General features: G+C 49.5%; 8 protein-coding genes across 8 annotated transcripts; 3 read left to right on the top strand and 5 right to left on the bottom strand.

Moving 5' to 3' along the window:
* Nucleotides 1-3: 3 nt before the first annotated feature.
* C8Q69DRAFT_473857 (hypothetical protein) lies at nt 4-2,195 on the bottom strand. The gene is made up of 3 exons (XM_028631076.1): nt 1,896-2,195; nt 1,238-1,792; nt 4-1,178 (listed from the first exon to the last, which is right to left on the bottom strand). Exons 1-3 carry the CDS (start codon nt 2,117-2,119, stop codon nt 398-400), a joined length of 1,560 nt encoding a protein of 519 aa, XP_028483157.1. The 5' UTR covers nt 2,120-2,195; the 3' UTR covers nt 4-397.
* A 930-nt stretch (nt 2,196-3,125) lies between these two features.
* Nucleotides 3,126-4,028, bottom strand: C8Q69DRAFT_405800 (hypothetical protein; the record flags this gene model as incomplete). The annotated part of the gene is made up of 3 exons (XM_028628089.1): nt 3,126-3,624; nt 3,678-3,833; nt 3,904-4,028. 3 exons carry the CDS (start codon nt 4,026-4,028, stop codon nt 3,126-3,128), a joined length of 780 nt encoding a protein of 259 aa, XP_028483156.1.
* Nucleotides 4,029-4,434: 406 nt separating this feature from the next.
* On the bottom strand, nt 4,435-5,994 carry C8Q69DRAFT_522992 (hypothetical protein; the record flags this gene model as incomplete). Its single annotated transcript, XM_028633558.1, has 4 exons — nt 4,435-5,101; nt 5,172-5,522; nt 5,587-5,747; nt 5,856-5,994. The coding sequence occupies 4 exons, from the start codon at nt 5,992-5,994 to the stop codon at nt 4,811-4,813; spliced, it is 942 nt and encodes a 313-aa protein (XP_028483155.1). The 3' UTR covers nt 4,435-4,810.
* A 1,807-nt stretch (nt 5,995-7,801) lies between these two features.
* On the top strand, nt 7,802-10,018 carry C8Q69DRAFT_473846 (hypothetical protein). Its single transcript, XM_028631075.1, has 3 exons — nt 7,802-8,481; nt 8,549-9,164; nt 9,239-10,018. The coding sequence occupies exons 1-3, from the start codon at nt 8,086-8,088 to the stop codon at nt 9,646-9,648; spliced, it is 1,422 nt and encodes a 473-aa protein (XP_028483154.1). The 5' UTR covers nt 7,802-8,085; the 3' UTR covers nt 9,649-10,018.
* Nucleotides 10,019-10,652: 634 nt separating this feature from the next.
* C8Q69DRAFT_500074 (hypothetical protein) lies at nt 10,653-11,960 on the bottom strand (the record flags this gene model as incomplete). The annotated part of the gene is made up of 4 exons (XM_028632336.1): nt 10,653-11,108; nt 11,282-11,575; nt 11,629-11,830; nt 11,890-11,960. The coding sequence occupies 4 exons, from the start codon at nt 11,958-11,960 to the stop codon at nt 10,653-10,655; spliced, it is 1,023 nt and encodes a 340-aa protein (XP_028483153.1).
* A 75-nt stretch (nt 11,961-12,035) lies between these two features.
* On the top strand, nt 12,036-14,465 carry C8Q69DRAFT_326195 (hypothetical protein). The gene is made up of 2 exons (XM_028627419.1): nt 12,036-13,349; nt 13,398-14,465. The coding sequence occupies exons 1-2, from the start codon at nt 12,404-12,406 to the stop codon at nt 14,372-14,374; spliced, it is 1,923 nt and encodes a 640-aa protein (XP_028483152.1). The 5' UTR covers nt 12,036-12,403; the 3' UTR covers nt 14,375-14,465.
* A 3,096-nt stretch (nt 14,466-17,561) lies between these two features.
* Nucleotides 17,562-19,726, top strand: C8Q69DRAFT_508741 (extracellular serine-threonine rich protein; the record flags this gene model as incomplete). The annotated part of the gene is made up of 3 exons (XM_028633008.1): nt 17,562-17,624; nt 17,688-17,900; nt 17,954-19,726. 3 exons carry the CDS (start codon nt 17,562-17,564, stop codon nt 19,724-19,726), a joined length of 2,049 nt encoding a protein of 682 aa, XP_028483151.1.
* Nucleotides 19,727-19,962: 236 nt separating this feature from the next.
* C8Q69DRAFT_326182 (hypothetical protein) lies at nt 19,963-23,228 on the bottom strand. Its single transcript, XM_028627418.1, has 2 exons — nt 23,138-23,228; nt 19,963-23,054 (listed from the first exon to the last, which is right to left on the bottom strand). Exon 2 carries the CDS (start codon nt 22,936-22,938, stop codon nt 20,200-20,202), a length of 2,739 nt encoding a protein of 912 aa, XP_028483150.1. The 5' UTR covers nt 22,939-23,054; nt 23,138-23,228; the 3' UTR covers nt 19,963-20,199.
* Between the last annotated feature and the right edge of the window lie 228 nt (nt 23,229-23,456).

Here is a 23,456-nt window from a genome sequence, read left to right as displayed (position 1 = left end):
CTACGATCAATAAGATAAGCTTAGTTGCACATGCGGTGCTTTTACTGCTGAAAGGGTAGACTTTTCGTTCCTCGAGAGGTTTCGACTTGTGAAATAAGATATCGATGATGACACAGCCGAGATTCATTTAATTGGTGATTGTAATAAGCCCGTTAGATACATGTCTTGCTAATAGCATCGGGGCAAGAACAAGACAGTTTGGCACGCAGATATTATGGAGTTGAAATACAGATGAGCTCTCAATTTCGAAATCTGAACTTGATTTTGAAATCGAATCGTAACATGCCAAATAAAAGGAAACAGGTACTTGCGTGTACAAGCCAACCAAAACATCCGAAAGAATTGGGACAACAGAAATTACCCGGGTGGCCCTCAGTGTCTTAGGAGATCTATTCGCTTAACCTTCCATCTGACCACTTTGGTGTGGAAATCTACTGCTATCACGGCTCGCAATGATTTCCTCCAAGTTCAGATATCGACTGGGATCCTTTGCCAGCTTTTCCGCTCTCCGTCTCATCACAGACTCCTGCAATTCATGATTAGATCCCATAACCTCCCAAAACTGATGCGGGCAACTATGAAAGAAGAGATCCATCGTATCTGCGAAAAACCCAATCATCCAGTTGTATAACGGATCCCGACTGGAATTAGCACCTACTTCTGGATCACCGTTGGCTTTGCCGGTCGTCATCTGTGCCACTTCGAGGATCGGGACCAGGTGATGAAGTCCGGCAAACGAGTTCCACGCGATTTGGATCTTCCATAGAGCAAGTCCCTGAAGAATGTCGAGTCCGAAAACTCCCGCATTCATATAAATCCTTCCAAAGCGAAGAATCTGCTTATCCAGTTCTTCAGAGCTATCGATATCCGCCAACGAATATTTGTGTCCAAATCTGAACTGATCACCTAGAATGCGAGGCCTTTCTTCAGAGTTAACGCTTTTGCTTCTGTCAACAAGCTTGGGGTCGAACTCTCCAGTCACTAGGAATGAATATATTGGCTCAAATTCGGAAGCGGGAAGTCCATAGAGGCCTGGATGGAATATGTACGGAACGTCTTTGTCCTTCAAATATGCTATGAGCAGCGGACACTTTTCTATGGACTTGAAAGACAGTTGAAATATGCCATGATCAGCACCAGAACCGACGTAGATATCGAAGACGTCATCGGGGGAATGTCTGAATGATCTATTTAGCATGGATTCACATGTCAGGATTGGAGAGCATACTATACCGACCTTGGTAGCGATTCCGGATCAGTCTGTGTACCCACAGACCTATACACGTATTTTCCCTTGGGTGTTGGATTCCTAGACCCAGATTCCGAGTTTGGAGAAGCATCAACTGAGACGGGAGGCCTCTCTGGTTCGATATCATCCGGTGTGGCCCTGTCCGATGTTTTGGGGGTAGTTCCGGTACTAGGAGACTTTGTACCGGTGTCCACGTATCCTTGATCAACTCCCGATCTCTTCTGCGCTAGAAAGCCTCCTGCCTCTTTGGTTTGCGGGTGCTGATCTGTTGTCTTTGAGGATCCATGACTATCCGACTTAGGCGTCATTGGGTCCTTCTCTGCGGGCTTTTTCGTAGGAAGAACCAAACTGGGCTTTCTGTCAAGTATCCCTTTGGCCTTGCGCTCTTCAGCTGCCATTTCGAACCAGAATTCCGCATCTTTACCGCTCTTAGCAATCTTATGCAACGTGAGGAAGAGCTTCGAATCAGGGCGCAGAGGACTCGAAAGAGAGCTCGGAGGTCTCGCTTCAACGTGGTATAGATTCGTCTTTTCTAGCCATTGACTAAGCCAGTCAGGTATTATTTAATTAATCGACGAAAAACAAATAAAGAAAAGATTTGGGCATGATTCTTCCTTTTTTTCACCAGGAATGCCCTGATACTCACTAATTATTCTTCCCCGGAAGATACACCCACTCGCCGACCTTTGGTCGTGCGTTGGCAAACCGGCGTAACATGGCGGGGACCATAGATTCGAGACAGATGATCCCCAGCCAGAGGTCCTTGCGACCTATTCCAGTGTTCTTGTAGTAAACGATGAAACTTTCCCCAGGTTGGAGATCGCGAGAGGGGTCGATTGGTTTTAGCTCTTTCAGCATACGACGGGCCATTTTTCCCGAGGTGTTAGGTGTGAATGAGGCTAAATAGAAGTTTTTGATATTATTAAACGGACGAGAGACTAGTCAGGTAGCTGGTTGTGGTATTTTTTGAACTTTGGTTTACAAACTTAGGGGATTCTGGATTTGCTCCTTTGCCTGGTCGAACGTGAAGTTGAGAGTTAAAGACTTTGAGACAGGATAGAGGATAGATGGCGCGGAAAAGGTCTACAAGATTAGAACGTAGATGTCATTCCTTGGACATCAGCAACTCGGCATTATCTGAGGCATATGAGAGAATAGTGATATATGAGAACGGTGCTGTGACCGTCAAGTTTTCAGGTCTTACGATACGAGCAGGTCACGCAGGGACACAATTGAGAGAAAGGAGTAGGTTAGAGTTAATGTGACTACACGCTGTGGTACTGGTTAGATTTCGTCTTTTAGAATAAGGTGGGAAAAAAGTGAGGTGGCCGAATCTCTCAATTCCTATGTGTCTCAAGATCATCACGAGGCTCTCGCAGCCGGGAAGTATCGTACAAGTAGACACCTCCACGTCAAGGCGCGCGGAAGGCAGATATCCATAAACAGATGTCCATAATACAAAACATTCAAAAAGGAAACTCGTTGCGAAGGATGTCGCAGGCTGGGATGTCGTTCCTTCCAGAGGACTGTGGTAAACAGGTACAAGCAAATTGCCAACGCCAAGGGTCATGATTAAAAAAAAGAGCACTGGAGATCTCTCTCCTAAACCAAAGTTGGCGGCCAACCTCGAGAAGTGAAGTAGTCATTCTTCGTGTATCAGCAAACGCGCTAGATGCGCATCTCGTTGTCATCCTGCCATTCTGGTTTCGAAACCCTGTTTCTGATCCAAGTACCATGCCGTTCAATCTGTCGTGCCTCGTTTCAACCCCTTAGATAACTTTGGGCGACCGCTTATTGCTGCTCACAACATATACGATGAGCAACTAGAAAACAAAGCATGGCAAGATAGTGGGAATGCTAGGGGAGTACTAGAGGCTTACCTGATCTCCACAACATCATCGATATGGTTGGACATCGCAACGAACAGATCGAAAAACAATTTGCCACCGGCCTCCATCTCCATCTGCATGGTTCCACTCCTCTTGAAAGTCTTACGACTTCTGATGATCAGAGCTAGGTAATGAGCGCGGAGCCGCGATTCCGTGTCTGGCGTGTTATCGTAGGCATACCGAGCGGATCGCAAGATCACGTCGACCGGGATTCCACTCTGCAACCCTTGCTTTCGAAGAGCAAGAGATTTGAGATCCTCCAAGCCGTACTTCTCAGCTGCGCAATAGATGACGGTGTCCCGAAGGACATCATCACCGACGCCAGAATGAAACATTGTGGGCTCGCTGGAGCCGCGACCACCGGTTTTATGGATGTCCTGGGCGTCTTCGAGTTCCCAAGAGTTTCGGCGCCTGTTATGCAACAAGCGGGGGAAGTAGTCACCCTTGTAGAGGAATTCGAGGACACAGGACAGTGTCTCAGGTTCTCTATTGTACTGTCAGCCGAACTGTAGAAGTCTTTCCAGGTACAGACAACGCACTCGTCCGGCAGGTCCACCTGCTTCGTGCTTGCCTCCAGGAATTGTCCCTTTAGCATTTCACAGAAGAATGGCGAACGAGACAGTACATCCTCATGCGCAGCGAACAAACGCTGCTCATGACCCACCACTATAGTGACAATGGGGCTGGTGAGAGGGCTGCCGGAAGGGTCCCGTTAGTATACATTTCAAACTCGGATAGGACATTGCAATGCTGAATATCCCTCACCTCTGCAGCGGCGGACTGTCCAGTTTTTCCTGCATCTTCGCCTTCGCGTGTTCGCGATAAGTCTTCTTGACCGGCTTAACAACCTTGCCTACCCGGTCCTTTGAAGTAAACGAGCGTTTGAACATCGCGTCACGAGTGGAAGTGAAGTGGCTGTCTGAAGTAACGAACGACGAAGGGGAGGAGAAAGGCAGAAGAACCATAAATCTAAAGAGTGTAAAGGAGTTCCCTAGGAAGCCTGACGCTGCTCAACACACTTGGCATGCGGGAGCCCTGGAAGCCTTTCCAAGAGATGCCTCTTGCTGCCTTGAGAGCTACAAGAAACAAATCCAGTCCAGACTTGACGCACGCGAATCGATAGACTCACGAACGATGCAATCGGTCGACTCTGAGAAGCGTGAGGAAGAAAGGAAAGGAGCAGAGGATGGGATGCAGCGTGATATCTAGTAGCAGAGGGGCGGTCATGTGACTCGGTTCTCGAGGCGCCAATACCAATACTTAGATAGTCTAGAGCGACGATCTCCGGGCGTTGAACTTGAACTTCAGGGCGCTTCTGGCATTCTCTGGGACCGGACGGGCCGATGCGGGGCTGACTATCTCGACTACAAGGCTTGATAACTACGCTCTCCAGCAAATTATCTTCGTCAATCAAGCTAATCCATTTCATCGATATGACCATCCCTGCCTGGAACAGCGAGGACCCGTCATCGAGAAGATACAGCTAGGAACAAAGGGCACTTGCATGTCCACCTATCGTACACCACGCGGTTTCCACCGTTAAAGACAGTATTTAGGCCCAACAGGACCCACAACGAGGCGATGCCATTCCATCATGTAGGACTGATGTCTTATGCGAAAAGCATTCCGTTAAGAAGACTTCCAAGTCTCTTCCAGCCACTCACTGTGACACTTATCTCGCAATCTGCTCGAGCATACGCAACTTGAGCTCTCTGCACCTACGCATTTTGACAAGAGCCTGGGTCTTGGTGTCAGCATCGGTGCGCAGGTCCAAGGGGACAGTCGCAGAACCACGCATATGGGCATAGTGACGGTCGCGGCAGGCCTCGCCAGAGTAGTCGGCAAGAGGGTTCAGTTCTTTGATCTCGCGCGAGACGATGTCCCATTTGTACTTTTCCAGATTCCTCTGGATCCTGCGAACCTTTTCATCAGCCCGGGAGATTGCGAGCTTGAGGGCCTCGTCCTAAGCAATGTCAGCCATCAATTATGAGTACTGTTACGTTAAAGCATGCTGCACTCATGGGGGCGCTTACGTCCTTGGAGAACCAATCAATCTCTCCCGCCTTCAGAAGATTGTCAACATGATCGCGCATGGTCTTCTTCATACGACAGAAGCGCGTTCCGATGGTCTTTTGGCTGTACTCGGTCCGGCCTTCGGCAAGAAAACGTGCATGGATCTGCTTTTCAGTCCACTTGGCCAGCTTAAGGTTCCAAAGCAGTTCGTCGTCCGAATCCATCTCGGCGATGACCTTCTTGCAGTGGACCGGACGCTCTTTTTTGACCTGCGGGACTGGTTTATCGGCCGGCTTGGTATCCTCGTCAGACTCGGAGAAGTCACAGCAGCCAGGCTCGAGGAAATCACTATCAAGCAAAGTCTCAAGGTCCTATACATGATCCCGATGTCAGAAATGAAAGTTGCCATAGAGAGGATGGCTGCCAGAAGCTTACGGCGTTCAAGGCGAAATCAGCGTCGAATTCCTTGAGAAAGTCCCAGTTGTCGTCGAGCTCGTCAGCGCAGTCGGGATCGGTCTTCGCGTCCTTCGCTTTAGTCTCCGCTGGCGCTGCTGGAAGAGGGTTCTCAGGAGCCGGGCCAATGGGCTTTCCGATATCTGAGAGGAAGTCAGCACTGATACAGGGCACTTATTCGACATCCTTTGGATGCTTTCTATTCCCTTGCAAAGGGTGCAACTATCTCAAATGAGTGAAAATGGACTTACCGGCAGGATAGGTCAAGCTGTTCAGACGCTCGTGAGCAAAGTATGGGGCATCCCATCTAGGACTGTCGAGCATGCGTGCCATCATCTCCTTGGTGATGGCTGGATTGTCTGCGGTCCTTTTGATCCTGTGTTTCTCCATGTTGGCACTATCATTTCAAAACATCAGTGGAAAGAACACTTGTGGGCTAGATGGTTACCATACATGTTCAGAGTATGTCTTGGTTCACAGGTTTTGATATGAACGACGCGGTGATTGGAGGTGATCAAACAGCAGCTATCTGACTGTGAGGTGTCAGAGAGAGGGAGGAAGTGTTCCTAGCTGAACGGTGGTAAGGTTAGATATCCAAGGAGACAGACGCGCTAACGCGTTCAGGAAACCACAACAAAGAGCCCTGGAGGTCACAGTGCACTGTAAGTGAGACTGTAAGTGAGGACAGAGAGAATCTGTTGCTACTTACGTCATATGGCTAATCTGATAGATAGGTAAGCGTGGGGTTAAAGTGGTTGATTTGGTGTCCCCTAGCACTTATATCCTGGGACTTCGAACTATTTCCTGATCTGGCGTTGTATAGAGTGCCTTGGCGTAGCTAGATGCATTTCCCTCAAACCATGTATATCGTCCCAGTCGCCTCTAGGAGTCCGCCTGCCCCCGATAGGGCATACCTAGAGGAGAGATATCGTTTTGATGTATATGTCTCTGTGTATCTAATATCACATTAGCCTTCGGCTGCCTTGATCGATAAGAGCATTCATACCATATCCAACGACTGTGTCTGAGTCTTCTCACGGTACTGTCATTTATAGTGGGGGAGACACGCAAGGATGAGAGGAATCTGGCACCTATCGCCAAACAACCTTTTCGCGACCTCCAGGATATCCGTACAAACTGTAAAAGTATTTAACGAAGATTATCCACAAACAGCTACCGTGATGCCGTCCTCATGTCCTAGTCAGGTACACTCAAGCCGTATCCTTTACTATACTCTCGATCACATATACTGCAGGACAGAATCCAGTAGACTAGGAAGGCCGCCCCTATTTTCATTATTGGATAGGAGCATTGCTATATGCCTCGTTTACATAGCTGGATGGCCGTGTGAAGCGGCGATAGTGAGGACAGGGTCAAGAAAAGAGCCTTCTCGGGTCCGGCTATACTCGAGTACTAGTGGATAAGCCTTGTACCATAGCTCAAATCCATGTCGAGAATGAAAATTCGCTTTCCAGCAAGCTCAACCTTCAGCTGAGCCTTACAATACTATGTAGTCACTGTTACTCTTAAAGGATGCCAACAGGAAGTATTCTAACTAGATTTAATTTTACCATATTGACCCTGAAGGGCAGATAGTGCTAGCTGCATCGCAAATGACGAGCCAAGATTATATGCTCTGTACCTAGCTAACATGAAGAGACTGATTAACGCTTGAATGATAGCGCCTGTTTGAGTCAACTGAATAGGTAGCCTACTCGCCAAGCGCAGTCGGTTCCAGGCGTCCATGGACTATTTAACCTGATGGTTCGCTGTTATGATCAGAACATTATTTCTTCTACTTTGCAGCGGGCGAATAGAACGTAAATGCATACTTAAATATGTCGATCGGAGGTGCGCCAGTACTTGAAATATATTTTGCGATCTACGTAGCTAAGTACTACAGGAGAAGCGGTTTATTGTGTTTGCTGTATGCATAGGATTTCTTGCGTGAATATGGTCAGTAAAGTCACAGAGCAGAAACGTGTTCTAATAGTGTTAACAGATAATAGCCACTCCATCTTAATACTCGTAATACTGATATCCCATGTGATGGTGGATCTAAGTGGCTGTGCTCGATCTATGTGACATTTGATTCGCGAGGAAGCCAAGCCCAGGCTGCCCAGAGATCGTGAGGGTGTGGCTGGGCCGTGGTTATCAGTGATATCATCACGCGGGGGAGGCGGGATAAATGATCGATCAAGAATCAGGGCGGGTGCCAGATATCTGATATATTGAGCGATTTTCTTCTTGACTTTTTCTGGTATACTCTTCATTGTTTTGCTGCAATCTATTCGCGGATTTCGTTCACGACCGTTGCGTTATCGTTATTGCGCTGGCTTACTCGAGATCTATGGTAGCAGGCAGCCAACATTCCAGACTCGTCTGGGAGTGGAACTACGCCACAACGTGGACGCTCTTTATTGCCTGCGATTATCCAGAGACATTTAGTTTATACCTCCAGGCCTAAGAAACAGAACCACCATGGCAATGCAATACTTCAACCAGCTACGAGCGAAGACGCGATCTTCCCGGGCAAAGCAGCCTGATCCTGTCCTGACGGAAGAGGATGAAGCGTTCCTGCAACGCGTGACATCCCAAACAGATGCAGCACCCCTACCTGATGACGTTGCGACACAGGAATCTAATAATCAGCCGGTGGGAAAGGACGCGCAGATCGCTCTGATGGATGGCGCTCAGAATATCCCGCTGCCATTGTCACCAGCAGAAGAGGTAGGCAGGGAACTAGCAGCAGATGAAAATATCAAGAGCGAGGAGGGAGTAAAAAGTATGGGGGAAGAGCCTTCTGAATCTGCAGAGAAGGCCAAAAAGAATACACGATGGAGCTGGATGCGTAAACTGGCGAAGGACAGCAAACAGGTGCGTTAGCCATACTCTTTGGTCTGCCGTGGGATAAACATATATTGACTGTTATCACCCTTGATAGGAAAAACAGACAGCTGCAGCAGATGTGTCCGAAGTCGCCGCAGGGCTAGATAGACCCGGTCTGGATGTGAATGCGACGGGAACAGTCAGCGACGGAGAGGCGCAGCGGGAAACGGAAGATATGACTGACGTTCTCGAACGACTGAATCTGGCAGCAGTGAACAACCGTGTCTTCTCGATCAGTGACGAGACACAGGAGCTGCTTCGTAAATTCAAGCTCATCTTCAAGGATCTGATTAACGGCGTGCCCACTGCCTACCATGACCTTGAATCGCTCCTTACGAACGGAAATAAACAGCTGCAGCAAACCTACTCGCAGCTCCCCAGTTTTCTCCAGAAATTGATCGAACGACTCCCAGACAAGTGGACGGAGACCCTAGCCCCCGAGATCCTGGCTGCAGCTGCAGAGAGGGCTGGAAAGAGTGGGATCAATGTGGAGAATGCAGGCAAGGCTGCTGCAGCTGCGAGAAAGATGGGAGTGAAGGTCCCCAGCCTAAAGGAGCTGGTGGGCAAGCCGGCGGCTATCGTTGGCATGTTGCGGTCCATTATGGCCTTTCTCAGGGCTAGATTCCCTGCCGTCCTAGGCATGAACGTGCTGTGGTCCCTCGCACTATTCAGTAAGTCCATAACCCCTCCATGCCATCTATTCCACTATGAAACCTCCGTCTACTGGTGCTAACTCTTTTGACAGTTCTTTTGTTCGTGCTCTGGTACTGCCACAAGCGGGGACGAGAAGTGCGGCTAGAGAACGAGCGCATAGTGACCGAGGAGGAAATCCAGAGAATGAACGAGCAGAGCTCCGACGATAGAATCCGGAGCACTGAAACGCTCACCACGATGGCCCCTCAGGGAGCAGACCTCGAGGAAGTCCGCAGAGGTGTCCAGCAGGCTCGGGAAGCGCGTGCGGCGGCCCTCGCGGTGGCAGAGGAAAAGGAGAAAGAGAACAACAACAGCAACAATCACGACAACGAGACGAGCCTGCAATCAGCATCATCATCATCATCATCTCCACCGGCAGCAGCAAGCATTTCGTCTCAGTTCAGATTATTTTCCCGCAAGCAGAGCACCAGATCAAGCGTCCAGCCATACGCGGGGACCTAATGTCGCCTCTCTGGCCCGTCGGCTCGATGGCGCCAGCAGCTCGTGGATATTATTATTACTATTATTACATGCGTCGTTATCGATACCCTTCGAGAGAGGCCACTTGTTCAATAATCATGTTGCGTTTGAAACGGGGAGTTACCATGGTTGGATGTCGGGCGGGTCCCAAAGGGGAAACCGGGGCGGATAGAGGACCGAAAGCTAATTAACCGGACTGGATTGGCGTTCTGGAAGGAGTCGATGAATCATAGCGAACCTTGGGCAGCTTTTCTGTAAACGAGTTGATCGACGTTGACAACATACCATAGTCAAGTAGACCCGATGTTGCGCGTAAAGAATAAATCACCTACCATAAATACTACTCTACTAGTTAACGATCAATGTGAACCCTTACAACTTAGAAGATCAGACGTCCGCGCGGGGGGCATTGACCAATGGGACCAGGCCTGGGCCTGCATTGCCACCTGACCGGACTTTTGCCGCCAAAACGCGCCGCCGCAGATCGTGAAGTAAGCAAAAAAGACAAATCCCCACTGATGGACCTAAGAAAAGGAAAGAGAGAGAAAAAAAAAAAAAAAGAAGAGTTGTACTGCTGCATAGCCATCACTGCGGAGTAGTTGTCGAGTAGTTTGTATTATTACAGCGGGGCGGGAAGGAGGAAAAAAAAAGAGGACAACGAAGTAAGAACGATCCAGAGCGGAGCCGCCGGTTGGTTTTGCTGTCGCCTCCTGAGAAAGAAAGTCCCCGAGGGCGAAAAAGGGCAGTACTAGTATAATTGTTTTTACACATAGGATATCCGGTGGCAGGATATTACCGCTCGCCCCGTGAGGTCAATTTCTATATTTTGCGTCAAGATAAGAAGGAGAAGTAAAGAATAGAAAGTCTATTCGCACGGACCGCGGCCAGGCCATGTGGAAAAAGCACTCGATGACTGTATTATTCCCCGAGGCGTTCGATCTCAGCCTGTTTTTTGTTCGTCCATCGCAAAAGGCAAAACTGACAGCTCATCCCGGCGTTTCCTGCCAACCTTTGCAGTATGTGAATCTGAACTGGTTCGGAATCGGGACATGCAGGTTAGCCATTGGCGCAGGCAGACAGCCCGATCCAGTAAGATGATTCATGGGCCGGTTTGATGACGAGCGGCGTGGGCCAATGATGCCACAGCAAAAGCATGCAATGGAGAAGTCTGAATCCTCTGAATCACCATTCTTCGCAGCGTATCCGTAGTTGTACCAAGTTGGCTCATGTATCGATCCTATGCCATAACAGGATATGGTACTGTACCATACTCGTCTGCGATCTGAGCAGGCAGCACGGGGCGATAGGCGCTCCTGACGTCTGGGACAGAGCTCGTGCTTTTCCCGGTGCTCTGGTGGACTGGCCGCACGAGGCGGGTCAACGGTTGGAGTATCAGGTCTTGTGCTTGTCGTTCTGCCTGTTTTGCTCTGCTCCATTTGGCCCTGCAGGGCCATGACGGTCGATGCAAGTCATTGACCGGAGATTTCTAGTCCATCAACAGTGCCAGACCATCATCGCAATTGTCTTGTCTCGTCTAGTTAGTGATTCTAGCATAGTTGGTCGTTAGTGGTCAGATGCTGGACGATCTGCGTAGTATCGGATCTAGAGCAGCTACCGTGTCCTTGAGGCTTGACGGATGAGTCGACGCCAGCGAGCGGGCCTGTCTGTCTGTCTGTCTGTCTGTGACTCTTGTGTGTCGTGTATTCATCACTGGCTCACCAAACCATGTCCGGATGGGGTGTCCAGCTTGTCGGGGACAGACTTCGCCTAGGCTCCCCCACCAGAACAAGAATACCATCTGCTGCGAATCATCCAGATCGCAGACTCCAGCCCGATCATCGAGGATCAATGCGATTCTCATCCAGTAGAGCGGTCCAAACGGGGCGGTCAAAGGCATCTGGTCGATTGTCTGATTGTATCTCACATCGCCGTCTCTTTCTTCTGCCGGGGCGTGACAAGTACCTGAGGCTGCCGCGGTGTGATTGGCCCGCGGGAGGGTGAAAAAGATGCGGTGAGGCGAACGGGCCAATGAGGGGCAGACTCCACATGGCGCCAAAAAAGGGTTCCGCCTGCAGCCTCCAGTATGCTTTTCCCGCGCGAGATCTTCGACTTTTCCCCTTCCTTTCCTCTTCCTCTCTCCCCTCTTCCAGCTTCGTCCTCCCCTCTGTGAGATTATCGCATCTTCGATTTCCAAACCTCCCCCTTATCAAATTCGAGTTTTACCTGTCCCAGATATCGTCGAGAAATCCGCCAAATGGCTTTCGCTGAGCTGTAAAGTCCTCACTGGGGAGCATGTCCGCATGCCCCCCAGTCCAGACAGCTCATCAAGTATTTCAATTCGACTCGACGATATCTGCTCCTCTTTCGACGCTTGTTCGGCACGTCGAAATTGCCCCTAGGTACGATCACGGAAGAGACACTTCGACGTCCGCCAGAGGACCCCGGGGTGTATTCCCAGCGCAGATAAAACTCTTTATCATCCTTTCGATAACCCCCCTCCACCCCTCTTATCCGGTCCGCTCCTCAATTCTCCTACGATCCATCGACCCCTTCTTATCTATATACCGCCTCACCTCATATCGATATCAATTGACGACTCGAAATAATAGACCAGTGATTCACTTGCACAATTAAAGCAGCATCCTGTACATCCAATATCACAGGACAACAAACCTTGACAGCGCCCCGCATCACAGAAAAATTTACACTCGAGCAGGACACGCTCGCAACATTCACAATGCCGCAAACTCACTCACATTCGTCGCGGAAGTCGCCAAAGAGCGCGGCCAAGAATAACCGCGCCAATCTGATGGCATACCTCGATGCAACCTCCGGCAAAAGCGCAAACCGCTCCGGAGAGAAGTCCAAGGGAGCTACCCTTGGTCACATGAACAGGAAGAGAAAGTCCTCTTCCTCTGTTTCAAGCGTCTCGTCCCTGTCTAGTGTGGATGAGCTCAGCGATGAAGAAGACGGATCAGAAGACGCCGACGACGAAGACGATACGGCCCCGTCTCATGATGTACACAAACACAAAGGATCTAAGACGGGGTCTAAGTCTTTCTCTGCGAGGAAGAAGGCGAAACTCTCAGACGATGACGGCTATGAAGGCCAGCAGAGCAATGTGGACAGTGACTCTGACAGCTCCGACGACGACTATGCAGCCGTCGATGAGATCATGGATGCGGATGATGAAGACCAGGAGCTGGAAAAATTAGAAGAACAACTGATTGTAGAGTCTGAGGATGAGCACAATTTCGATGGCATCCTGACTATTTCCGACAACACCGTCCCTGACGAATGGGCTGGCCTGGGATCGTTGGACAACCACATGCTCTTTTCCACGACCTCCCTCTTGGATGAGGAGCAGCTCTACGCGGCTTTGGAGACATTCGGTGAGACTGACATGGCTAGTGAGACCGTCGAGACACCAGTGCAGCGAAGGGTGCATTTCCAAGAGGACTCCGACTCCTCCTCGGACAGCGAAGCGTCCGACGACGAGATCCCGGGCGACTTCTTGCAACAGGATAGCCTCGATCCCGATCTTCGACGGATGATTGAAAATGATAATTTTGACAACCATGGTCAGCGTTCCGATGACATCTTCGGAGAGTACGAATTCGGTCAGGGCAACATCTACCACGCCGAGTCGGATGCCATATCCGAAGAGTCCAGCGGTTATGAGAGTATGTACACGAATGCGATAGAGTCTCGTCCTTGCTAACCCTCTTTAGCCGATGACGGTGAAACCACAGACGAAGATCTCCCTCCTCCCGCGACCATCACCCATCCTCGCTCTATCTTGCGTCGGGACTCGACCGTCTCCCTTACGGCCCCTGACGATACCGCTGCTCGGCGATCCCAGCCTCCCCGTCGCCGTGGCCCCATTATGGGATCCTTCATTCCGGATCCCCACAAACCAGTGGCCCTTGTTGACTGCACCGGGAAGCACTTGGTCATTATTCCCGCCTACGCTTCATCGCGGCATGATTGGCTTGAGTCTGCCACCAACAGCATGTGCGGCACTGCCAACAACAGCCCGCGTGCGACCACGATGCAGCTGGTTGACGAGAGTGACACGGATGCCCTGGTGTCCCCTAGTCGTCCGGATCTCAGCCCAATGCTGACCTCGAGTGCCAACCTGATGATGACCGCGCTCGGAAACGACGCTACACCGGGCGGTCAAGTCATGGGTCCTCCCGAAGCTTTCTATCCTTCCCGTGATTTCGGGATGGATAGTTCATTTGATGAGGAGGATGACGATGATGATGAAGCTGCGCTGAACGTCGATGACTTCATCGACTTTGGCAATGGTTCGTCTGACGAAGAGACAGACCGGCCCTTTGACGATGGCCTCCCCTCGCCAATGGTCGCGTCATCTGTTCAGGGAGCTGGCACTCCGACACCCAACCGGAATGGTGATGCACACCAGGGTAGCAGTGCAGAGCGGTTCTTGAACCACTTGGACAGAGGTATCGTCACGGCATTCCGCCGGAACCACAACCGATACCAGACTTTGATCAGGCTGCCCCAGCACCGCGAGTTCATGCCAGCCAACTCCCCTTCTCGCCCGGCGAGTGTCTTCAGACATTCCAGGCATATGGACCCGAAGACACCTTCCCGCAAGCGCAAGTCGAGCAGCTACGCTGGCGGAGAAGCTGTCCGGCGCAAGCTCATGGATGCTCATAGAAGAACTCAGCTGCCCTTCTAGCTGCAGTCATACTCTTCTTTGTTCTATCGGGTATGAAACTCGATCTTGCGATTGACGAAGCCGTCACTCTACTCGTCAGGCCTAGCCTCTTGGCGGGTTCTTGACGGTTTCCTAATTGCTAAATAACTCTTTCTTTCTACAAGCACAGAGCTTAAACGAAAAGAAAAAAAATATTTAACCTTCATGATGTTGATTGTGTTACTATGGGAAAGATGCTTCCTTGGCCTGCCACGGATAGAGCATGGTTCTCACGGACGCTTACGAAGTAACTGACGAATAAAAAGGGGCGAAAAAAGGAGTGTGATTGATGCAATTCTTTGTGTGACGAGTTTCCTTTTTCTGTTTTCTTTCCTACGGCGCCACACATCTGATCTGTATTGAGGAAGTCAGTCTAGAGTCAGGCTGTGGTAGTTTCGCGACTTAAAAGTCTGATCTGAGCAACGATTTCTAGGATTCTTTCCTAAGGAAAATGTCCGAAGTCGAGGGGTTTGGGTAATTTCCTCTCTGTTTGTATACAGCGCGATACCTCGGGGTTTAAAGTACATGGCGGTTTCGGAATCTTTGTTTTCCCTGTTTTTCGTGCACGTTTGATTATGAGAAATTTGAATACAAAAAAGTTTAACAATAAAACTTTGTAGATTTCCTAACTGTCAACATAACCATAGCTTGATTCATATGTACGTACATTTCTACCTACCACGACGGATGCACCCCTAAAAGGTTTACGGCAAGGACTAGCGCTAGAATTATCGTACGTCTCAGAGAAAAACGGACAGAATAGGAACCTGCCACTTCCGAGGTAACCGGATAACCACCTCGTTCGAAGAATGAATAGTTTAGCGGAGTAGTTACTTAGTCCGCGAGTTTTAAGTACCTAGGTATGAAGCACATGATGGAACATGCCAAGAAACGGAAATACTACTCTTCTATTTTTGGATCAGGAACCATAAGAACCTAGAAGGGTAGGATGGAAAATTGCGTTTCGGAGTTTTTTTTTTTTTTTTTTTTTTTTTTTTTTTTTTTTTTTTTTTTCTCTTCTCGGGGATTAAAGTGGTTGTTCGTTGAGTATAACCACGACAAATCAGAATCTGCATTATCAATCTTTTGTATAGTTGCAATGGCTAGTGCTTTGGACAGTGTAATCTACTCAGCGATGAAGTTCTAGGAACTTCTTTCTAAATAGCTGCTCAAAGCTAGACATTGACAAGATACTCCTAAGCGATACTCGGATAGAAGTACGGCACGACACTGAATCCTTGTTAATAATATGTCGGTAGATATTAATATTGCAGCGGACTATAACTATTAAATGGATACACTAACTAGTCTGTACCTTGCCTTATTTAGGTAGGGGACATGGAAGAGATGTGAGTTCAGCAACTAAAACCAGATACTAATCCATTTTGAGCCTCTTTATAGAAAAGAAACGGAAATGTTGGGGGGAACTGAACCGCCGAGCGCCGTAGTTCCTGGGCTGGAGCTTAGGCTGCATCTTCGTATAATCCTATACAATCAAGGCTTCAGGTTCTTGATTGGACCAACAAATGTGCCATACACCGTCATGTGAACGCCTGAACTATGATCATTCCGCAACAGGAGCGTCTTCTCAATGACCCTGGTCATGATCAGTTCTCGGCTACAACTCCAGATACTGAAGATTCGATGCTGCAAGCCACCACCGGTAAAAATAGTAAACAGAAACCTAATTGAACAGTATCACGGGGGTCCATTGGACGGCATCAAGTTTCCCCCGTGTTCGCGAGGCACAAACAGTTTCACGTCGAAGCGCCCGGCATTGTCCGGCAGTTTTTCGCTGGCTGCAATGGCCCCTGACAAGCATCAGACGAAGCTGGGGGTAGACTATGTTCTTGATCGATATTTGATGCTGTCTAATCCGGTCAAGGTATGGTGAGTTGGTATAGTAGCATTCTGAAAGTAGGAAGAGAGTTGGGATCTTGGGGAGTTACAGAGATCTGCAAAGGGAAGGGAAGGTCGTGGGTGCACGGCCCCAGGGGCACAAAACGTTCGGATCGGATCGTCGTCCGTCCATCGTACATCGCACATCTTACATTGATCTCTTCGATCAAATCCAATCATTGGAGACTATTACAACACTGAAAATACGAGTTCAAGACCATCTCGCTCGGGTTTATGGTGTTTGATAACCTGTCGCCGGTGGAAAGTCTGCGCATACATACATAAGCGACCTCAAGTTGACCTCGCTTAGACAGAGCTCTCAAGGATCCAGTTTCTTCCGACTAGACTGCAGCTGTCGCCAAACTTAGTATCCCTCCCATTACTGTCATGGGATATGGTGAAGCCCTCTGAAAAGAGTTCTCTGCGTGCCCCCTGTTTCATGGAGAGTTTCACGTTATCCATTTGGGACCATGGTTCCCGATACTGCTTGGTCGTGTAGAATCATCGAAGCCCCTGATGTTTGTTTATTCCTGTCATGACAGCAGACAGATATAGCAGCCATGCTCAAAACCACCAAAAATGTTCTATCGTGTGGTTCCTTCGATGCATTATGTTGTTCGCACGGTTGTAGACTCTACCTCATCCAGTATGGATGGTAGATATGGATCTCTCCTCTGTGACCACGTTCTGGGTCGGTCACTAGCTGGCTGGCTTGAGCACACTAGTCTGGGCCAACTTTACTAAACTTTGCTTCCAGGATTTTCACCTGGTTCCTGCATTAGTGGCAGTTCGCGGGCCTTCATTGGGTGGCCAAGTTTATGTGATTGTTTCGAACATCGACTTTGGTCTAGTCATCGATTCTACATGCCTGACTCTGAAGGAGCCGACTTCAGAATGTCTTACAATACGGTTCGCTAATGCCAGAAGTGGCGGATTTAGTGGATTCACTGCATAGCATTGCTTCCGGGCTTGGTCTGTGACTCCTATACACCAGAACGATGTTATAGATGCCTCGAACATATTAAGGCTATATATGCCTCGACGACTCTTTTCAATCTGGCCAGCACCTCCGCAGACATCTCCGTCTTTACACTTGCAGTTTCCTTCAGGGCTGCTACATTCGTTCTTTTTTAACAACAATTCTTTGACAGAGATCAGATTTCTTTTCTTTTGCCGTTGCTGGTATACAGCAGCAAGACAATATCACTTTCCTTTCTTTTATTGTCAGCATCTGTTGAACAGTCTTTCGCTGAGAAAATATTCCTTCACCATGAAGGTCTCTACTTCTGCCTCTCTTGCTTACTTTTTGGCCTTCCAGCAAGCTACTGCTACTGTGCGTTGTCCCATGACGCCGGTCACTCCCCTGCACCCAGGATGAATATGCTGACATGATTAGTTCTGGGGCACGGATACCTTCTTCCCCAGTCCGGAGAACTGTGACAACAAATGTACAGCCGACCAGGAAAGTGGCTTCGATTGGGCTGAACTTGCTACCGGCTCCTTCTCCTCCTATGGTGGCTTCAGCTTCTCCGGGTTCACCTGCAGTGACAAATTCTCCGGCGGCTCATTCGGGAGATTCCGCCCTAGAGGGTCATCCAGCGGATTCCAGGTAGGATCGATGCTTCTCCAGGACGAAGCATAATTCTGACTATCCTTGTGTAGGACAAATGCATCCAAGGGAAAATTTCGAAGGATGCCACCAGCGGACCGAAGGTCAGCTGCGGTGCCGATCAGAAATTCTCCATCAGCAAAATGCAGGTATCTGTTTCGAAGAAAACTGACGTGAACTTCCTCTATGGAATGCCGGACGGTTCGACTTGCAAACAAACTGCCTCTTGCTCCTCCGAAGGCACTGAAGTCACAAACAGCCAGTGTGGTGGTGCCACTAGCGTCAGCTTCCACATCCCAGACAATGGCGACTCTGACGAGTGCGACTTTGGTATCCACAGCATGGGTTTCGACTGCTCGCCTTCGAAGCAAACTTCCACACCGTCCTCCCACTCCTCGGCCCCTAAGACGACTACAGCTGCTGTTGGAACAACCTCCGCAAGCTCCGTGGTTGTTTCATCTACTTTTGCCTCATCTTCATCTGCTGCTTCGGTCCCAGCAGTGCCAGCTTCGTCTGCGGAAAGCTCTTCTGCTATTACTTCTCCTGCTGCAACCTCTTCAGCCCTGAAGCTTACAACCTCGACTGTGTTCACTACTAGCGAAATTACTATCACGAGCTGTGCTCCTACCATAACTGATTGCCCGGCTCGATCTACTGTCGTTGTTACATCTACTATTCCTGTTTCCACGACTATCTGCCCTGTGACTGAGACTGAAGTTGCTTCTTCAGTTGCTGTGTCTCCATCAGCAGCCCCTAGTGGCAATCTTGCCTCGCCTACTGCTTCTGGTGTTAGCCCCGTGGCTGAGACAACTTCTGCTGGAACCACTGCTGTTGGAATATCGCCATCTGTTAGCTCCGCAGTCGCCTCTAGCATTGCTGCCACAACACCGGCCGCGTCCTCTCCTGTCGAAGGTGTTACTACTACAGAAATCACTGTAGTCACCATCACTACTTGCCCTGTGACTTCCGTTATCACCTCTGCTGGCGCTACCAGTACTTCCGTCTTCAGCACTGTCTCGACGGTGACTCTGACGACCACCTCGATCGTTGGAGCATCTACCACCTTTGTTCCTGCTGCTTCTCCCACTGGCAACTCTGCTGTTACTGCGTCCGCTGGTTCTGGGACCAGTGCCGTTGCTCCTGCGCAAACTTCGTCGTCCGCTGTGCCCAGCTCTGCTTGCCCGAATGTTGTCCCCAAGTGTATCAACACCTGGCTTGGCTCCCTACCCAAGTGCACCTCCAACAGCGACACTAGCTGCTTCTGCCCATCTTCCAGCTTCACCAGCAATGTTATCCAGTGTATCCAGTCATGGGCCTCTTCGGACTCTGAGCTCCAGGCGGCTCTCTCCTACTTCACCGGAATCTGCGCGCCTTACGTTCCCCAGAACCCTGGCATCGTCACTGCTCTTCCGACCACGGTCACCTTGATCCCTGCCCCCGGGGCTAGCGGTGTCAGCCCCGAAACTGCTGCAGTGACTGCAGCTCCCAAGACCACCATCACTTACTCCTCCATCACGGTCACCGTTCCCATGGTCGGCTTCACCACTTCGACCGAAGGAGCGTCAACCGCTACTGTCGGCTTGATTCCCGTCACTTCCCAAGTTGCAGTTACTTCCCAAGTTGCAGTCATCCCTACGCCTACGGGCAAGTACCCGATCATGGGAAGTTCCTCTCGCGCTGCCTTCGGCACTGGCGCCGGTGCCTTTGCATCCCCTACCTCGTCCGCCATTCCTTTCACTGGTGCTGCCTCTTCTTTGGGCGCAAGCAAGTGTTTCTTCTGGCTTTCCACTGCTGCTGCAGTCCTTGCGGGCATGTTACACTTCTAGACGCACCTGCACTAAACCCCGTGTATCATATTGCCAGTTCTGTTTTTTCTTGTATCCCCCGCCCCCTTTTTTTTCGTTTACTTATCTGCTCTAATGCGAATATCTCTTTTTTCAACGTGACTCGTCTAATAACACGCACACAATGCAAAATCCTACTGAGTTTCATTTCTTACGCTCCTTATGAGGATCCGCTGTATGACAGGACGATATTTTCCTTTATGTCATGCCGGGTCTTTCGTCAGTATAATATAATGTATTCTTAATGCCCTATGTCTATATAATAGTTTCAACCTGAGAATGAACAAAAACGAGCGCAGTTCTTCTTATTGTCTGGCTCGGATAACATCTTTGTTTTGCGTCAACTATAGGGGTAAACCTTGATAGGTATATACATACATAAATGTATAGTGGTATGGGTATGGGTATGGGTATAGGTATCAGCATATAAAAAATCAATTGAAACGAGTTCCAGCTCAAACTCCAATACCTTCCTCCCATGGCGCCTGCGCCCGAATATAGCTTACTCCATGAACGTACCTACTCAACATCGGCTCCTCGTCCACTGCACAATGCGGCTTTTTATCACGACCCTTGAACCATCCTAGACCATACCGCTTCTTTTTCGCAGCGAGCAGAGCTTCCATTTCACTGTTATTAAACCGTTCCGTCCCGACGAAATCATCGAGCATTCGTGACTGGTAGATGAAAGCCAATATGGATGCGATGGTAGATGGTTGACGAGGGAGGAAGGCGTGTCTCCTTTGGGCTAAGACGAGAGATGCAGAAAGGATGAGAAATGCAGTAATGAGTATGGAGAGAGTGGAAGATACGATGAATGATCGAGGTGTTTCATCCTTTAGGTAGAGTGATGATGCGGTAACTGTGAGGATGTCGCCCATGATAGAACCCAGACCGAGGAGCGCGACGAGATAGTGTCTGTTGAAGAAGGCTTGGAATGGGAGGAGACCGTAGGGTGTGCCCTTGTAGTCGAGGGTTAGGGTCAGTTCAGGTCGCGCGTTACCTCTGGAGAGGATGTAGAAGGGTTCGAGCATCCGGACTGAGAATTCCAGCGTGCTCCAGAACTGTTTGATGATTGTTGTGATGAGCGTGGGTAGCCAGGGCACTTTGGCCACGACGACATTCACGTCTGTGTAAGTGATGATTGGGATTAATGCGAGAAAGATGATCAATAAAGTGATGAATGCTATGCTGGGGTTTCGTCGGAGGATCATGGGATGTGGATTCTCGACTTTATGCAGCTCCGTGTATGACAGATCTGATTCCGCGCGTCTCATATACTCGCCCTGCCAAATGGTGGATTTGTAAAGAAGGTAGTGTCGGTTCTTGAGCTTTTTATGGATTTCGTCCTCTCGTGCCTCTTCCATCCCGGTGAAGTCTGTGAGGATGTGAGATCTTGTAGCCATGGATGCGATGCCGGCGATGCCTTTCGGGTCGGTCAGAAGACCGGATTTCCTTCGAAGTTGGAACAGGAGAACCAGAGCAAAGATGGCCACGAGGATGAGACAAGCTGTGAGGATTCGAGACCATACTGGATGTATCTGGACGAAGAATTTATGCTGTCCGTGGCACTGGCGCTTAGTATCGCACATGGGATTCGGTATTGGAGCCACTGAAGGGTTTTGCAGCGAGGGTGCCACAGTGGTAGCTAGTACTGTGCCAAACGAAGAGACGAAGACAGCCCAATGTCGATATTGTAAAGCTTTGTATGGAACAAGGTAAGACCAAAGGGAGATATAGTCGAGATTAATGGTCTTTGCGGCGGTGTTGCCCATGGGCTGTGAAAGCTGATAGTACGGCTCCAGACGTTTAACTTCGTAGTCCGTGATCTGCCATAACACGCCATAGCTGACCATCACTATAGTCGGGAGGTATTTCCAGCAGAAGAACTCTGCAGTAGGAATATCAGAGACGCTGTCGTAGCTTATCAGGCCGGTTCCTTCGTTTTCGAGCGCCATTGATCTTTGACATAGGTACTCCTGCACAATGGCTAGAGTAAGAGAGACCAGAACAAGCATAATGATATAGATACTACTCATTGGAAATGGTTTCCAATCCGGTTGCTCTGGGTCCGATGGATAGAAGTAACTTTTCTGTACAAGGTTGTTCGTCGAAGTTTTGCTCAGCAGAGAGCCGCTGCTGCTAGATTCTGGGTATCCTGTGCCTTCCAGAGAGCTCAAGTCTATCGTTGGCGGGGATTCCTTGACGGAAACAATTATGTTGTTCTTCTCTGCCAGTTGTTGCCCGTATCGTCGGACCGTGGCGGTCCTGTCGAGACTTGCACGTTTGGATTCACGCTGAGGTCGCAGACTATGAGGCCTCTCGGGCCCCCCCAACACAGGACCAACACTGAGTTCCGCCCCTACTCGCACTCTATCTCCGAGCTTGATGCGACTATCAATTGTTGGTGCTTCCTGGTTGTCGGAGGCTTGATCCTCCGACGCACGATTCCATTTGATGTTTAGAGGACCTTCAAAGAAGGAGATGTCGACAAGCTCTGCATCTCCTGGTTTGTCGTCGGCCAGATAATCCAGGGCCTCATAAGCGCTTCTTCTAGATTTACTCGATTGAAAGCTCAAGTTAGACCGTAGATCTGGCGATCTCAGCGGACCAAGTCGTCCCAAGATAGACTTTGACCTTGATACATGTGTCAAACTCGTCGACCGTTGGGCTCTTGGACCACTGGGGCTCTCCAGCGGGTAATGTTCAGTTTGATCCTCCAAGGGAGATAGTGGCACTCTAGTTTCTCTAAGCAGTGGTTTAGATGCAGGGGCAGGAAGTAGGTTGCCGGCATATTGGTGGTCATGGTCGTTCTTTTCTGAATGTTCGGCATGCAAGAGGCCTCCAGTTTCGCAGTCTGTTCCATCAGGACGAGTATCTATCTGTAGAGGAAATGACACCCGTCTGTTATTGATGGCTGCTGCATAGTTTCGAGAGAACCTAAGACTTTGCACGCTTCTTCCTTCCGAACTGTCTTGCGAAATGGTCCTCGAAACTTCAATTTCGGGGATCCTGTCGAGTCCTAGATGGCCGGATATTGTTCGACGCTGGGATGCAGATCTGGTTCTATCACTGGCGGGAGTATACCTAGACCTGGTGTCCACGGGATTCTTCGATTGCCGTTCTGATTCCGGTGAAGAATCTCTGATACGTATTGTAGGTAGTTCTATGCTGGTGAGTTGCTTAGAGGCCATTGTAGCTGGTGGTCGACATGCTATCCAGTGTATGGTAGCCGTGCAGCAAAATACCCGGTCGACTGAGCGTGCAGCGTTAAACTATCGAGTTCGCGGGAAACGAATGAACAGTTGGTCTTCGCGCTAGGAATTGCGTGAAATTAGATCGCTGAACTTGAATATCAGCAGCTGAAGCGACGGAAACGAGGCAAGGACGTACTTGAAAGAGTGTCCGAACAAAGACAGAAGATATATACAAAGGAGCTATTCGATAGGATTTATGTGATTATAGGTCCAATCTGGTTTATCTTGTGAGTCTGGTCTGATACCAGGACCACATTCGAACCAGGAAGGGAAGGACGCGACCGTTAGGTACCTACGTATGTAGCGATCGTATGTATGTAGTTGGGCTAGAGATTCCAAATAATCAGGGCGTAATCAACCCATGCAGATTCAAACAACGAACCCAGATGCCACCGCTGCAGACTGCTTGGTCGAGTCATTTTGTTTCGCTTGAATCAAGCAGACAGAGTCTCTAA

The sequence above is a fragment of the Paecilomyces variotii genome (genome assembly GCF_004022145.1).
Source record: "Paecilomyces variotii strain CBS 101075 chromosome Unknown C8Q69scaffold_9, whole genome shotgun sequence".
NCBI lineage: Eukaryota > Fungi > Ascomycota > Eurotiomycetes > Eurotiales > Thermoascaceae > Paecilomyces > Paecilomyces variotii.
Note: the sequence above shows the minus strand (reverse complement) of the source record. Positions and strands in the feature narration are given on the sequence as shown.